General features: G+C 33.9%; 1 protein-coding gene across 4 annotated transcripts in view; it reads right to left on the minus strand.

Moving 5' to 3' along the window:
- The window catches only part of LOC102805934 (unconventional myosin-XV-like), a 106,003-nt gene that overhangs the window by 73,517 nt on the left and 13,039 nt on the right, over positions 1 to 19,447 (minus strand). For all 4 annotated transcript variants that reach the window (XM_085502601.1, XM_085502599.1, XM_085502598.1 and 1 more), the window contains exons 3-5: positions 8,621 to 8,725; positions 7,919 to 8,001; positions 7,539 to 7,602 (exon numbers count right to left, since the gene is read on the minus strand). In XM_085502601.1, coding sequence (XP_085358727.1) covers positions 7,539 to 7,602; positions 7,919 to 8,001; positions 8,621 to 8,725 — 252 coding nt within the window. The remainder of the gene's footprint in view (positions 1 to 7,538; positions 7,603 to 7,918; positions 8,002 to 8,620; positions 8,726 to 19,447) is intronic.

A 19,447-nucleotide genomic window follows, 5' to 3' on the forward strand; every position in this document is an offset into this window, starting at 1 on the left:
ACAGCGACCAATATACTACCTGTGTAGGTCTATAAATAAAGAAGAATACATGAACTGAATACATTGACAGCGACCAATATACTACCTGTGTAGGTCTATAAATAAAGAAGAATACATGAACTAAGTACATTGACAGCGACCAATATACTACCTGTGTAGGTCTATAAATAAAGAAGAATACATGAACTAAGTACATTGACAGCGACCAATATACTACCTGTGTAGGTCTATAAATAAAGAAGAATACATGAACTGAGTACATTAACAGCAACCAATATACTACCTGTGTAGTATCACTTACATTTGTGATGATTGTATTTTAATTTTTAATTCATGGTTTCATACTATAGATACTTGTTTTCAACCCTAGCCCATTTCTCTGAAAAATTAATTTTGCATAAATTACCAAGGCAACAATTCTTTTAATCTGAATAAAATGTAAATGAAATCAAAACAGGAAATACCCTTGACAAAATATGGAAAACCAGTTCACATCAACACTGACCTTAACTTGACCTAGCTGACAGAGCCCTTAACAGCGTCATAAGTGTAATGTAAATTATAGCTGGATTCAACCTGATACAATGTTCTTTGGCATAAACCAATTAATCAATCACATTTGACACATTCAGCATTAGGAACTCAAATGTTGATATATGAAATATAACAGCATAACACTAAAAATGACGGGCAATAGGTTGCCTACATATTACAACATGATGTGAAGTATGCATAGATTTAGCTCAATTTCAAGCTACTATAAACAATCAAAGAAAGCTTAGAAAGAACTTCTGTGTGCTGAGAGTATTGGAGATGCATTAAAATTAATTTTGTATTTTAAACAAGAAGCTTAGCAACTAATATTTGTCTGCTATTTGAGATGCACAACATGAAAACAATGTGATTTATTACATTATCAAAATTTATAATACATACAGAAAATGCATTTGATTTTTCATCCATGGTTTTTAATTAATTAGAGTATCTCTGTTATGAATTCAATTCAAATTTGATTTTGTAAGATATCAGGAATAGGCTAATAATAGATAATCAATATGTATGTTTATCAACATTAAACTAATCACGTCTGTGGATTACCTCAATGAACCAAATGAATAAGACATTAAGACAATAGGAATATATCACCAAAGACACAATAGGAAAAGATCACCAAAGACATTACGTACACAATAGGAATATATCACCAAAGACATTACGTACACAATAGGAATATATCACCAAGACATTACGTACACAATATGAATATATCACCAAGACATTACGTACACAATAGGAATATATCACCAAGTACACAATAGGAAAAGATCACCAAAGACATTACGTACACAATAGGAATATATCACCAAAGACATTACGTACACAATAGGAATATATCACCAAGACATTACGTACACAATATGAATATATCACCAAGACATTAAGTACACAATAGGAATATATCACCAAGTACACAATAGGAAAAGATCACCAAAGACATTACGTACACAATGGGAATATATCACCAAAGACATTACGTACACAATAGGAATATATCACCAAAGACATTACGTACACAATAGGAAAAGATCACCAAAGACATTACGTACACAATAGGAATATATCACCAAAGACATTACGTACACAATAGGAATATATCACCAAGACATTACGTACACAATATGAATATATCACCAAGACATTACGTACACAATAGGAATATATCACCAAGTACACAATAGGAAAAGATCACCAAAGACATTACGTACACAATATGAATATATCACCAAAGACATTACGTACACAATAGGAATATATCACCAAAGACATTACGTACACAATAGGAATATATCACCAAGACATTACGTACACAATATGAATATATCACCAAGACATTAAGTACACAATAGGAATATATCACCAAGTACACAATAGGAAAAGATCACCAAAGACATTACGTACACAATAGGAATATATCACCAAGACATTAAGTACACAATAGGAATATATCACCAAGTACACAATAGGAATATATCACCAAGACATTACGTACACAATAGGAATATATCACCAAGTACACAATAGGAAAAGATCACCAAAGACATTACGTACACAATAGGAATATATCACCAAGTACACAATAGGAATATATCACCAAGACATTACGTACACAATAGGAATATATCACCAAGTACACAATAGGAAAAGATCACCAAAGACATTACGTACACAATAGGAATATATCACCAAAGACATTACGTACACAATAGGAATATATCACCAAGACATTAAGTACACAATAGGAATATATCACCAAGTACACAATAGGAATATATCACCAAAGACATTACGTACACAATAGGAATATATCACCAAAGACATTACGTACACAATAGGAATATATCACCAAGACATTAAGTACACAATAGGAATATATCACCAAGTACACAATAGGAAAAGATCACCAAAGACATTACGTACACAATAGGAATATATCACCAAGTACACAATAGGAAAAGATCATCAAAGACATTACGTACACAATAGGAATATATCACCAAAGACATTACGTACACAATAGGAATATATCACCAAAGACATTACGTACACAATAGGAAAAGATCACCAAAGACATTACGTACACAATAGGAATATATCACCAAAGACATTACGTACACAATAGGAATATATCACCAAGACATTACGTACACAATATGAATATATCACCAAGACATTACGTACACAATAGGAATATATCACCAAGTACACAATAGGAAAAGATCACCAAAGACATTACGTACACAATAGGAATATATCACCAAGACATTAAGTACACAATAGGAATATATCACCAAGACATTACGTACACAATAGGAATATATCACCAAGTACACAATAGGAAAAGATCATCAAAGACATTACGTACACAATAGGAATATATCACCAAGACATTAAGTACACAATATGAATATATCACCAAGACATTACGTACACAATAGGAATATATCACCAAGTACACAATAGGAAAAGATCACCAAAGACATTACGTACACAATATGAATATATCACCAAGACATTAAGTACACAATAGGAATATATCACCAAGTACACAATAGGAAAAGATCACCAAAGACATTACGTACACAATAGGAATATATCACCAAGTACACAATAGGAATATATCACCAAGACATTACGTACACAATAGGAATATATCACCAAGTACACAATAGGAAAAGATCACCAAAGACATTACGTACACAATAGGAATATATCACCAAAGACATTACGTACACAATAGGAATATATCACCAAAGACATTACGTACACAATAGGAATATATCACCAAGACATTACGTACACAATATGAATATATCACCAAAGACATTACGTACACAATAGGAATATATCACCAAGTACACAATAGGAAAAGATCACCAAAGACATTACGTACACAATAGGAATATATCACCAAAGACATTACGTACACAATAGGAATATATCACCAAAGACATTACGTACACAATAGGAATATATCACCAAGACATTACGTACACAATATGAATATATCACCAAAGACATTACGTACACAATAGGAATATATCACCAAGACATTACGTACACAATATGAATATATCACCAAAGACATTACCATTACCGAGGTTTTCGACGTGAAATCGACCAATTCGAACCATCGCCATCAAAATAATTGATGAAATAGTTTCGGAACCCATCAACAGTAGAAAGGTAGAAACTTAAGGCGAAAATAATGAAAAAAAAAAACGGCTGTTTTGACCCGACCTGATTTCAGTTCAGACTATTTTAAAATGGTCATTTTTTTCGACTTCTTCTTCAAAACCGGTAACCTGAATGCTTTGATACTTGGTGTGTATGTAAATTGTGTTGACATCTACTAGATTTGTTCATCCCATGGCCATATCTTTAGTTTTCTAATTTTGGCAAATATTTTTGTCATTTTTGGTTAAAAATGGAATTTCAACTACCGTAAAAACTTGATTAATTCGCGGTCTCTATTAGTTCGCGCACCCATTTTATTTTCGAACGCTAATTTTTAAATGTATCCTTTTAATTCGCAGCGTTCAAAAACATGTTTAAATTTGTATCCTATTAATTCACGCGACAGAATAAAGTGGACAACTCAGAATATATTGCATGAACATTGAAAATATACATATATATGTTATGTTATCAGTATTTGGTGTCGCCGCAATCGCAGATGATCTCCGCCATCACTGCCTTTCAGTGAGCAAGCAGTTTAGGTTCGGTTATTAGAGTTCAGTCGAAATGTACGTGAATAATGCGATCGAAGTCCGCTACCCAGAGTTTATTATATTATAGTAAAATTTAATTTGACGTATGGTATGTTTATGTTTGCGTAATTATTACGAATGCAACGCATTATCAAGTCGGTGATATTGAAATAATCACAGACCTAATACCCCAGGTCAGTGCCCTAACAATAGTTAAAAAAAGACTAATTATCATGAAAGCAATACATTACGAAGTTGAAATATTCAGAGCTGGTACAATATTGTAAACAAATTTGGGTAATTAGAAAAGCAGTGCACTAAGTAAACGACGTTGATATATTCAAGCCAGTACAGAGTTGCATACAAGTTGCGTAATTACAGTACCGTCGGATATAATAACAATTTTACTAGTTTGACGCGCGGGGCACGAAAGAAAAAGGTTGCTACGGTAACGCGCCAGTTCAGTGCGTGACTTGGGGTCAAACTTCGGTCAACACACACTTGATGTCAGCATCGCCGCGCAACAAGTTTCGCTACTAAAGTACTTGAAGTTCAATTGCGTCCCAAAATGATGTTGCTGATCACTCAGTTGTCGCAGCGTGTGTTGTGTCATGTCCATGATGCACCCTGTTTCGACTTTGGCCTGCTTTTCCTTCTTGTTCACGTAAAATGCGACCTCTCACCCATGTATTAAACACTTTGAATTTATACTTTGCATGATTATATTTGGTCAATGCGAAAAATTATTTTATCTAAACATTTTCCGAGACCGATTTTATCAACGCAGAGTTATTTTTCCCAGACAAGATGGGCTTCGTAATATCTGCCATAACATCGCCCGGGCGATGCCTAGAAAAATAAAAAAAGGCAGTGCAGCCAGACGGCTACTTTGTAGCCACGTGTTCATTGTTTGTTTGTGTACAGAGTGACCTTTGCCATTTTTCACTGTTTCATTTCAAGTGTAACATGGTGCGTGGTCCTTGACGCAGTGCGTGTTCTCTGTCCGACTATACGCCATGAATGTTGCTAGCCATGAGTCTCAGAGGCACTAAAAAAACGTCCCGTAATCGTGTTCATTGGAAAACAAAACAAATCACAAATAAATTTATGTAAACAGTTCCTTTTTGAATCGATCTAAAAGTACTCGTTTAATTCGCGCACCAAAAACCAATAATTTCCGATTTGACGATATTAATTCGTGCACTTGAAAAAATAATTATTTTTACTACCGCGAATTAATCAAGTTTTTACGGTAACCACTATTTCCAATGCTTTGGTGTTAAGCATACATGTGTTTATTATTCCATTGACAACTTTGTGTGGTTGTTTGGCGATATTTCATTTAAAAGTACAAATGAGTGAAAAGTTGTGGCATATACAGCACTAATCTTTTGTACAATAGCCGCTGAGCAACAGGCCATTGACCTATTTTTTTCAGGTCAAATCTTGACCGAACCTAAACTGCTTGCTAACTGAAAGGCTGTGATGACGGAGATCGTCTGCGATTGCGGCGACACCAAGTACAAATAACATAACAATTCAAACAAAATGTTATCCACTTTATTCTGGCCCGCGAATTAATAGGATACAATTTTAAACATGTTTTTGAATGCCGCAAATGAAAAAGATACATTTAAAAATTAGCGTTCAAAAAAAAATGGGTGCGCGAATTAATCGAGTTTTTACAGTACGTACACAATAGGAATATATCACCAAAATCATTACGTACACAATAGGAATATATCACCAAGTACACAATAGGAATATATCACCAAAGACATTATGGTTATTTATACTACACTGGAATATATCACCAAAGACATTATGGTTATTTATACTACACTGGAATATATCACCAAAGACATGGTTATTTATACTACACTGGAATATATCACCAAAGACATTATGGTTATTTATACTACACTGGAATATATCACCAAAGACATTATGGTCATTTATACTACACTGGAATATATCACCAAAGACATTATGGTTATTTATACTACACTGGAATATATTACCAAAGACATTATGGTTATTTATACTACACTGGAATATATCACCAAAGACATTATGGTTATTCATACTACACTGGAATATATTACCAAAGACATTATGGTTATTTATACTACACTGGAATATATAACCAAAGACATTATGGTTATTTATACTACACTGGAATATATCATCAAAGACATTATGGTTATTTATACTACACTGGAATATATTACCAAAGACATTATGGTTATTTATACTACACTGGAATATATCATCAAAGACATTATGGTTATTTATACTACACTGGAATATATTACCAAAGACATTATGGTTATTGATACTACACTGGAATATATCACCAAAGACATTATGGTTATTTATACTACACTGGAATATATCACCAAAGACATTATTGTTATTTAAACTACACTGGAATATATCACCAAAGACATTATGGTTATTTATACTACACTGGAATATATCACCAAAGACATTATGGTTATTTATACTACACTGGAATATATCACCAAAGACATTATGGTTATTTATACTACACTGGAATATATCACCAAAGACATTATGGTTATTTATACTACACTGGAATATATAACCAAAGACATTATGGTTATTTATACTACACTGGATATATCACCAAAGACATTATGGTTATTTATACTACACTGGAATATATCACCAAAGACATTATGGTTATTTATACTACACTGGAATATATCACCAAAGACATTATGGTCATTTATACTACACTGGAATATATCACCAAAGACATTATGGTTATTTATACTACACTGGAATATATCACCAAAGACACTATGGTTATTTACACTACACTGGAATATATCATCAAATAACACAAATAAACAAAAGTTTCAACTTAAGAATTAATTCCTGGTAATTAATACGTTATTTGCTATTCTAGTTCTATCAGCTGCAATATAACACACTATTTAACTGCAAGATACCTAACAGGTTATCCTCAACTTAATCACATATTAACTTTACCTTCTATAACTACATTAAGCATTATCACCAGAATTGTGTACCAAAGCAAAGACACAAAAGCAAACTCATCTCACTACCAGCAGTAAATCCAGGAGCCAGGGAAAAATTGGGTATATTGTTTAGGTACAAAGGAATGGATGCTTCCATCATATTTGAAAAAAAACAAAAACACATACCAACATATGCCACTGACAACAATAACAAAATCATACACATGTAAAAATATTCTCTGCATAATATGTTCATACTTACGTAAATCTGACTTTTCTCATATCGTTGTTTTAAATTCATTAAAAGGGAACCTTCATGAAGATCTCTGTACAAAAAAGAAAGTGAAAGCATAAAGTTACACCACAACCATATAGTTATGAAACTATTGAAATATAGAATACAATAGAACCTTCAAATTTCTAAATATCATAATTGTAATTTTGTTAGTGAATATACAAAGTAAGGAACACATCATAATGAACACCTATTATTCACAAGCAGGTTTGAAATCATAGTACATTTTATTTTTTAATTTCTAATAAAATAAGCTATGGTTACAGTTTGTGTATAAATTAATGCTAATAAGCCTTTCAATAATAAATCTAGCAAACTTTTAGGACAATAATTATCAGATATCTCACCGTAATTGTATCATGTCATCAATTCCGTCTTCTACTGCATCATGACGAACTTTGACGCCAGACGAATCACGAATCTTATGAATCTAAATTAAAATACACATTTATATTCTTAAGGTTCTGAGGACTACCGGTACAGGACATAACAGCAATCTACACTAATTTATCTTGAGCATATCACCAACCTCATTTCTCATTGGTAGATAAAGTAAGTGCAGAATACACAAATAAATTCATTGAAATTACACACGAAACAGGTATTGTACTTTAAAGGTTGGTTTAATATATAATGCAGCCATTGTCATAAAATACATAAAGCACAGAATAAATATCTTTATGAGAATAGGTAAAATCTACCCGAGTGTTCAATTTTCAAATTAAATACTTATTTGCTTTTTAATCAAGCAGTAAAAACAGTGTAATTCACTCATGTAGAAATATTACACAATAAGTAAATGTCTGAATAAATTTTATTATGACTTGATTCAACGGGAAAATAATGTCTATTTTGTCCATATTAAAAACAAATTAGAGAAAAGTACATAAAAAGGTTAAAAATGTTTTGGCAAAAATTATTTAAGTTTTCATTAGATATTTTACATTGACATTTGTGACCTCTTTCTTATAATGTGATAGTGAAAGTAAAAGAAAAGACATGGAGTGAAACCAATTTATTTATTTAGATCAAAGGTCAAATCAGCCTACCTTGCCATCAACTGAACTCCTTATTTGCATAGATTTGCCTGATGAGTGTACTATTTCACCAGGTATAGGATAACCAATCCCAATGTCAAACCAGACCATCTGACCCTAAAAAACAATAAAAAATTTAACATTAACACAATGACTTGCATCCCATAGATTTAAACATTCCACACCCACATCATATAAACGTTCAATTTATCATACATCACCTCATATCAACGATATTTACCGAAATTATTAATACGAGCAGCATGTCGGCTGAGATAGCTCCGCTGTTGTCAATGCACATTGCAATTAAAGTACAGAAGATATCATTCGAAAACAACAATATGTATAGTATTGAAGCAATCAGACTTTTTATAACTTTTTATTAAAAAATATCCATTAAAATTAGATAATTGAAGAACAAAATCATCACGAAATGAACAAATCTGAGAGAGGTCTACCTGTATGCCTATGTAGTATATATAATATCAAAAAATGTCACTTTTTACCAAAAATGACAAAAATATTCATGAAAATTAGAGAATTGAAGATACAATGTATCATCACGAAATGAACAAATCTGAGAGAGGACCACATGTACTGTAGTACCTAGAAATGTAGTATCAAAGCAATTGGACCTGCGTTTTTTAACAATAAGGCGAAAATATCACTTTTTACCAAAAATGACAATAATATTCGTGAAAATTAAAAAATAAAAGATATCATCCTGAAATGAACAAATCTGAGAGAGAAGCACACGTAGTACCTATATATGTAATATCAAAGCAATTGGACCTGCGGTTTTTAACAAGAAGTCGAAAATATCACTTTTTACCAAAAATGACAAAAATATTCATGAAAATTAGAGAATTAAAGATATCATCATGAAATGAACAAATCACATGTAGAACCTATATATGTAATATCAAAGCAATTGGACTTGCGGTTTTTAACAAGAAGTCGAAAATATCACTTTTTACCAAAAATGACAAAAATATTCACCAAAATTAGAGAATTGAAGATATCAACATGAAATGAACAAACCTAAGAGAGGTCTACCCAAGGTAAATATAGACCAAGTATCAAAGCATTCAGGCTAGTAGTTTTCAAGAAGTCGAAAAGGTAAAATATTGACACGGACGATGACGGACAATCACTCATATGATAAGCTCCGCTCGACAAAGTCGACAGCGGAGCTAATAAAGTTCACCAGTAAAATGTACACCCCTGTACACAAGTACATTGTATTAAGAACCAAGTTAACCAGCACACATGAATGCATTTAAATGAAATCTCATCAATCTCTCACAAGTTGCGCTGAGTCAATCTTTTGTTTATTTTAACTGCAGGCTTTGTTCTTTTGTGAACCTAGTGTTATAGAGCACACCTATTGCTCAGGGTGACTAAATGAAGTTCTGTATAAAATCACACAACTGGAAGTAGGACCTTTTAATTTACTTCATTGCAGTGTTTGTATACACACCTTGCAAACACTTGTCCTTGAGGACTACACTAAATGTACTCTCTGACATTCTTCACAATATTGACTAGAACAGTAGACCAAAGGCTACCAACTCTTGTCCCGGGGCTACCATTTCCTCAATTAGTCATCAATAATTTATTTTATAGTTTTTGTCCTACACAATTTGAGAAATGACACTATAGCTCTTAAACCAGGCTAGACTTCCAATCTATTAGTAGATCAAATTCCTCTAACTCTTTCACACATCTTTTCTATAATTTACCAAAACTTCATATTAAAGAGATATTAATTAATCTCATATATAGCAATCCCTGGGATTGAAAAAATCCCCTTTAAATAAAGCAATACCACTTACATAAAAATAAACAGTGAACAACTAAAACATTATGTATTTCACAAAGTAGCCAATTATGCACTATTTGTCCAAATTGAAAAACAAGTCTTGAAATCTGTTTCATGTACTCTAGACACCTATCCTGTTAACATTTAAAGTGCCTGTGAAATGGCTGCTATTTTCACGCCTAAAATTATCCATTGATACATAAATATTATTAATTTTTATGTTTCTAAGCATAAATAATTTTTCTAAGTGAAAAAATGTGTTTTTAACTCAGTCTACGGAAACTTTATTTTTGTGTATTTTAAATCGAGGCTCCTCATTAACTTCTCATTTGCATACAGAAATTCCTCTTGTGAGGTCAGAAGGGGAAGTCGCATGGCAGCTTGCATTGCCGATACATGTAAATAAGGCAAATTTCTTGTGCTGTTTTCTCGTCTTTGACTAAATTGCCACTTATGTACTTGTTCGTCGAGGAAGAATGGACAACAATGAACACATAGTATCAAGTTTGTTGCATGGGGTTGTGTCAGATGCGAAATATGTCCAGTCTGGTGTCGCTAGTCACCGTGGTCGTCACCGTCACCGGAGCACGTTTGTACACTGTCGCTGGACTCCGGCATTGGACAAAATCGAATTTGACGGCTGAATCGTCTTGTTATTTAGCAGGTTACTAGACACTATTGATTTATAAAATAGAGAAATAATTTTTAAAAAACGACAAAACACAGTTACTGAATAAATGACTGCCGCGTTGTAATGGGTGAACGCGTCGGGTCATGAGGGGGACAAGTGCGTGAATGGCAGCGTTTAATTGGATAACAAAAATTATTGAGAGCGACTCGCATACAGACAAATTCAGAGTGGATTTAGCGTGATTTTCATGATTATGACTTCATATTAAAAAAATACATTGACAGCTCAAGCCCGGATTCTTATTCTTATAAAATCAAATTATTTGAAACACATACTTTTGACGTCTCTCTCCCTTCTGAAATCCGTCTCAGTGATCATGGGCTGGTCCGGAATCTATTTTTTCGAAAACGTTTTGTATTGTCGGCGTTTCTCGTTAAAACCTAGTTGTTTTGTCATGGACAAGGACAGTTTTTCAAAAAAAAAAAGAATCTGAGGTGAAGTGGACACTGCATATGACGCTGTTACGAGGAAGTCCACCCCAACTTTTTCTCGTTATTTTCACGGCTTTCGTCCACCGATTTCGCACCTTCGGATCGATTGGAAACATGGAAATACTTACACTATGACTATACGCATTACTGCAACCGCCCACAACGCAACGTTTAACCATCATAAAAGTTTGTTGTGAAAACAACTTCTAACAATTCGCTCTCTCAAAAATAAAATAAAATAGACAAAAAAAACGCCGATTAAAAAATGTATATCGTTTAAAAGTACAGTTGTACATTGAATGACACAGTGATATAAAAGTACGGCCCAGGGGTATGGCTTCCTCTCATATTTTTGCATTTGGTGGCGCACTTTCGGCGAGAGTCGGAAATCCGGAAACAGTCGATCGTTTCAGGATAGGTGGGCGTGGCTACAGCACGGGAAATATCTCAAATTTACTTGGATACGAGTAATCATTTTCAGCAAAAAAATCAATAATTGCCCACTTCAGTGGGGCACAGATTTAAAATGGGAAGCGTGTGGGTGGGCATTGCACAGGCACTTTAAATACAAATAAGTCTGGATATTTAGTTCTCGCAGCACGGTGGAGTTGAACCCAGACAAATTTTCAAAGATGAATAGGGTGTAAAGAAATGAACAATCAAGCATATAAATACACAAACACGAGTATAAATGTTAATTAAATGTACATTTCAACAACAGCCAAGACCACATAATTGACATTATTGCTATGGTGACACAAGGCTATACCAGTAGAACAAACATTGAATAAGCTAAGAACACATTTATAGTTCAGGCAGATTAATTTTAACTGTGCCACTGGGGTGTGAAATGAAGACAATGTTGCAACATACACAAGTTGCATAGAGCAATTAATACACTTGCAATACAATACCTGTACATTATGGCTTAGAATTACATATTGTCATTTTAATTAGCTTTTCTATTATTATTATTATACTGAAAGCGTAATATGCCATTATGTCGCTAAAAGGAGTTTACAAATAGATTTTAGGAATAGATTTTCATTCATATATATTTAGTTGATGTATTTCTTGTTGACAGTGTTATAATGTTTCCATTAGACACTTACGTAGGTGGTCATATTTTTATCATTATTCTTGTAATAAGAATTTATACAACATTTCCATTAGAGACACGTATGTAGGTGGTCATACTTTAATAATTTTTTTTGTAGTACATGTATGAGTGTATACAACATTCCCATTAGAGACACGTAAGTACATTCATTGCTGTATTTTAATTATTAATTTTCGGAAAGCTGACATAATACATCTATGGTACTTGATGACATAGTCAGACATCACAAGAGTGAAATAAAATTTTAAATGCTAATGAAAACAGTTGCTGAATTTTAAATACAACTGATGTATGTATAAGGAAGAGAATATAAAGTCAACAAAAAGACACTTAAAAAATACAGATGCCACGGTGAGACGACAGAAATTCACGGATGCAGACAATGCATCAATACGATGCCATAGTGAGACAGCAGAAATTCTCGAATGCAGACAACTAGTCAATACGATGCCACGGTGAGACGACAGGAATCCACGGATGCAGACAATTTGTCAATACAATGCCATGGTGAGACAGCATAAATCCACAGCTCACCAATCCATGGAGGCAGACAATTTGTCAATAGGATGCCACGGTGAGACAGCAGAAATCCATGGATGGAGACAAATCGTCAATACGATGCCACGGTAAGATGGCAGAAATCCATGGATGTAGACAATTCATCAATACGATGCCATGGTGAGACGGCAGAAATCCACGGCTCACCAATCCATGGATGCAGATTATTCATCAATACAATGCCACGGTGAGGCGGCAGAAATCCATGGATGTAGACAATTCATCAATACGATGCCATGGTGAGACGACAGAAATCCATGGATGCAAACAATTCATCAATACGATGCCATGGTGAAGAGACAGAAATCCACGGATGCAGACAATTCATCAATACGATGCCATGGTGAGACAGCAGAAATTCATGGATGCAGACAATTCGTCAATACGATGCCATGGTGAGACGTCAGAAATCCGTGGATGTAGAAAATTCATCAATACGATGCCAAGGTGAGACGGCAGAAATCCACGGATGCAGACTATTCATCAATACGATGCCATGGTGAGACGGCAGAAATCCATGGATGCAGACAATTTGTCAATACAATGCCATGGTGAGACAGCATAAATCCACAGCTCACCAATCCATGGAGGCAGACAATTTGTCAATAGGATGCCAAGGTGAGACAGCAGAAATCCATGGATGCAGACAAATCGACAATACGATGCCACGGTAAGATGGCAGAAATCCATGGCTCACCAATCCATGGATGTAGACAATTCATCAATACGATGCCATGGTGAGATGGCAGAAATCCACGGATGCAGACAATTCATCAATACGATGCCATGGTGAAGCGACAGAAATCCACGGATGCTGACAATTCGACAATACGATGCCACGGTGAGACGGCAGAAATCCATAGATGTAGACAATTCATCAATACGATGCCATGGTGAGACGGCAGAAATCCACGGATGCAGACAATTCATCAATACGATGCCATGGTGAAGCGACAGAAATCCTCGGATGCAGACAATTTGTCAATACGATGCCATGGTGAGACGGCAGAAATCCGTGGATGTAGAAAATTCATCAATACGATGCCAAGGTGAGACGGCAGAAATCCACGGATGCAGACTATTCATGAGACAGCATATTCGTTTTATGAGCTGACAGTTTGCACCAGAAAAGAGACTTCAAGTACTGAATGTATAACTGGCGCTTTCAGTGCTTTACAGTGAAAAATAAAAAATGAGTTGCAGAATTCCCTAAAGCTTAAATTGAATCACCTTTTTCCATCATGCACTATAAACATGATTGACATAAATTTAAAAGAATTAACATTTTAAAAATTTCATTAGTTTTGAATTATGAGCAGGCAACAAATACTGCTAATCCAAATTAAGATAAACAGAGATACATTGTACATGTCATTTGACATCACTCTACATACTTATGATTGATTTGCAGGAGATTCCTAACCTTATTAGTTATTCATTAATTAAATCAAAAAAGCACCAGTCAGTCTCCATTGAACGAGAAAAGTCATTTCCTGAGTCAGCTATCTCAAACTGTCATTTATACATAAATACTATTACTTATTATAATTTTCGTACTAGCAGTGTGACTGTTTATATTTATTTCAAGGTACAAATGAGTCAATATTAAACACCATTGAAAATTGTATCCTTTTTACAACAACAACAATACTCCTGGCTTAGAAGTTCTGGCCAGGGGGTCAAAATTAAGTCCTGTACACCTGTCACAGATTTTATCTAAGACAGATAAATCAATAGTCTGTCTGTCTGTCTGTCCCTTTGGATAGGTGAATAAGGAATAAAAATACTGTACAAGTATTTACTAATGGACCCAATAGGGGTAGTCTCAAGTTTCTAATTTCTAGAAAATTGTTTTTACAGTTTTGTAGACTTATAAAAACATAGTTGAACTCAGGTGACCTTGCCCTTTGTTATACAATATTATTCCCTCTATCATAGTTTGTTTCAATATAAATATGCATTGCCATAATTCATTTTGAATACAAACAAGTTTTTGGGTTGAACCAACAGTCAGAAAGCAGTTTACCGAATGTCCTTAATAGATGTAAATATCTTACAAAAACATTGGCTTTTGTCCAAGTATTTTGTACATGTGTCCGTCCAAACTGAATGATTCACTGAGACAAATATGAACTGCCTTATTATATTCATTGTGTGACTACTGTATTATTTAAAAAAAAAAACCTCAATGAATAGCTATCATGTTGCAAGCTCTGCTTTGTATGCAAATCAACTTAAATAGTTAGTTGGTGTCCAGTGGAGGGAGAAGTCAACAGTACTGTTGCCACCTGAGAATCTACATCCTCAAACACTGCAATCTTTGTTTTTGAAGTGCGTTTTTAAATTAGTATTATAAAAGCTCTATCATTCTGCTCTAATAGCTGAAACAAATTTCTGTGAATTTTCATTTGTCGAAAGTAGGCATGGGTATCATGAAAAACAAAATGGCCACCAGTCAGCCATATTAGTTTGAATCACAGAAAAAATATGACATGCAACTATAACCCAATATGTATGATCATCATACCAACTTCGAGCAAATTGGCTGAGTCATCTCTGAGAAACAGCTCTGGACATGTAAAAAATGATGTTTTAACGCTTTTACAGGAAATTAGGGCGTCGTCAGCCATATTGAATCGAATAACAAAAATAATGATGGTGTAGTTGTATCTCTTGGTATACTATCTTTGTACAAAATTTAAACAGAAACGTTCATGGCATTCAAGATAAAGTAGCATGTGTACCATGAAAAACACAATGGCCACCAGTCGGCCATATTTGTTCGAATTACGAAATAAAAATGACGTGCACATACACAACCCAATATGTATGATCATCATACCGACTTTGATTCAAATTGGCCCAGTCATCTCTGAGAAACTGCTGCGGACAGGTTTAGGTATAAGAAATAGCAAATTTTACATCCAAAATGGCCGCCAGTCGGCCATTTCTCCGATCATAAAGTAACTTCACGCACATATGCAAGACATTATGTATTATCTTCATGTAAAGTTTGAATGAAATCAGTCAATGGGTGTCCGAGATACAGCTTTGGACGTACGTAAGGATGGAAGGCGGACCAGCGGACGGAATGAACCCAAATTAACAGTCCCCGTTTTCGGACTTAGTCCGAACAGGAACTAATAACTGTTAGTTGTCATGAATAATGTTGTGTTTTCTGAAAAAAATGTTCTCTTTCCTCAGCGTATAACTGACATGACAGCAAGAAGTGTTGCTCATTTTCAATTTCATTAATTTCACAAACTGAACATTTTCTATCAGAGGTTGGTATATTATTATTGATCATTGCAGAGCGATATAGTGGGTTTTTTATTATTCTCAAGTATTTCTCTAGTATACAAGCCATGCATGGCACAGTCCCAGTTAGTTATCAAATTAAAGATATATAGTTATGATTATAGTAATATAGCTGGAATATAACCAAGTCAGGAATATGATTTTTTTAACATTAAAATGATTGACATTTGTATCTGATCGTCAAACAAGTACTTGTCCATATTGAGAGATATTCCTCTGGAACAGCATTCAAAATCAGCCATTTTGAATACATGTATATAAATATATATATAACATGATGTATAACGAATATATAAAACTTATCAGGTTTATCAATGATTCTTCAAATCTAGATCCAAATGATGTACCCATTCTCAGAGTACAGACTTATAGTTGGACATTACATCAATGAGGTTTTTCAATGATTCATCAAATCTAGATCCAGATGATGTACCCATTCTCAGAGTACAGACTTATAGTCGGATATTACATCAATGAGGTCTGGCAATGATTCATCAAATCTAGATACAAACAAGCCATGCATGGCACAGTCCCCGTTAGTTATCAAATTTAAGATATATAGTTTTGTTTATAGTAATATAGCTGGAATATAACCATGTCAGGAATATGATTTTTTAACATTCAAATGATTGACATTTGTATCGGATTGTCAAAAAAGTACTTGTCCATATTGAGAGATATTGCTCTGGAACAGCATTCAAAATCAGCCATTTTGAATACATGTATATATATAACATGATGTATAACGAATATATAAAATTTGAATATAATCAGTCAAAGCATTTAAGAGATATGGCTCTAGAAGCCCAATCATTAAAACAAAATGGCCGCCAGTCAGCTATTTTGAATCCAATCTGAAAAATAAAATGACATGCATCAGGAACCTGTAATGTCTAACATGTGTTATAAGTTTGAACAAAATCCATCCATAAATGCAAGAAATGTTTGATATTCAAGGATTTTTTCAGCACAAAAATAACACACTTTGAAAAAGATCATCAAACCAATATATCCGTTCATCTGTGACATGATGTATAATGAATATTAAAAATTTGAACATAATCAGACAAAACAAGTCAGACATATGGGTCTGGAACCCATTCATTAAAACAAAATGGCCGCCAGACAGCCATTTTGAATCTGATCTGAAAAATAAAATGACGTGCATCAGGAACCCGCAATGTCTAATGTACCAAATTTGAACGAAATCATCCATAAATGCCAGAAATGCTTGATATTTGACGATTTTTTAGTACAAAAATGACAACCATTTGGCCATTTTGAATAGGATCGTCAAACCAATATATCTATGACATGATGTATAATGAATATTTAAAATTTGAACATAATCAGTCAAAACAAGCTGGAGATATGGCACGAGAACACATTGATTAATACAAAATGGCCGCCAGTCAGCCATTTTAAATGTTATCTGAAAAACAAAATTATTTGCATCAAGGTCCCATAATGTCTAAGGTATATACCAAGTTTGAGCAAAATCCATCTGTAAACAGCTGAGAAATGGTTGCTTTTTATGATTTTTTAAAATGGCCGCCATTCAGCCATCTTGAATCAGATCATGAAACAAATTGACATGCATATGTATGATATCATGTATGATGTATGTGTGAAGTTTGATTGTGATTGGTCCAGGCATTTCTAAGATACAGGTCCGGACGCACGCACAGACGCACGCACAGACGCACGGAGGTCAAAACATAAATCCTCGTTTTCGGACTGCGTCCGAACTGGGACTAAAAATCTGTTACTTTTCTGTGAGTTCACAGTTTATTTTTATGATCTGTGCCGTTGTCATCATTGTGCATGAATTTCTTGCATCTTTTCTGGCATTGAGCTTCACTTTACTGTTTTTTAATTTATTGTTTTTCCAGATATTGAGTTTTAATTCATTCCATATTTGAATCACACTAGATACCCCATTTTCAAACCAAGCTTATATGCTTTGCTCATTTGTGCATTTTCTGGCATATCCCTTATCCCAATATATTATAATTTGCCTAGTGCTTTTAGGGACAATGTCAAAAGATCGATATTGGAAAAAAATTAAAGGAATTAAGTGCTTGCAGTATGAGACACTGAGTTGCTAACACAATAGCTAACAATACACAAAGTGTTGCCAATGACAGGAAGCAATGACTACATTGTGAGCAATATAGCTATATCATTAGCTGAACTGTTTCTACACTGCCATATTGCTGTTCCAATATTTTTTGAGGTCACAGTAAATTTATTTACCTCCAGATACATGTAGATATAATAGACCAGTACTTCGTAATATTTGTTTAGATTAAAAATCAATAAACATTTTTGAAGAGCTACATTTTCATGACAACCAGTTCTTCTAGTGGTTGTCTAAGCAGCCAAGTACATTTTGTATTATACTGCATGGTGACTTAATAATATTACTTTAATAGACGATCAATTTTTTTAACCAATTTATAACAGAAATTTATTTTGTTGAAATTTGTAACTGTTGTAGAGCATTGCTATTTCTGGTCATCATTGTGAGATATTGGCATTGACTAAATTAACAGGTGATAGGGTGCGACAAGTTATGGGAATATCTGAGAAAGAAACAAAGATTCAACCCCTCCAATTCTCTCAAGACTCATTGAAGCCACATTTCATTTAAATTTACATGTAGCCGCCATATTGATTTTTTTACCCCACTGTACGCAGACTCCAAACAGTTTGAATCACAGGAATGACATATTTGCAGAGCAACATGGAAAAAGTCAATTAATCTGAAAAGAACTGACTATCTTATACAAGTAGATGAACTATTAAAATACACAGAGAATTGCTCTTAGAATCTAGAGAAACATTAGGGACTGTCTAACAAAGCATATATGACTACCGGTATATCATGGTTAGATAT

This window comes from Saccoglossus kowalevskii, chromosome 8, assembly GCF_978046115.1.
Source record: "Saccoglossus kowalevskii chromosome 8, keSacKowa6.1, whole genome shotgun sequence".
NCBI classification, from domain to species: domain Eukaryota; kingdom Metazoa; phylum Hemichordata; class Enteropneusta; family Harrimaniidae; genus Saccoglossus; species Saccoglossus kowalevskii.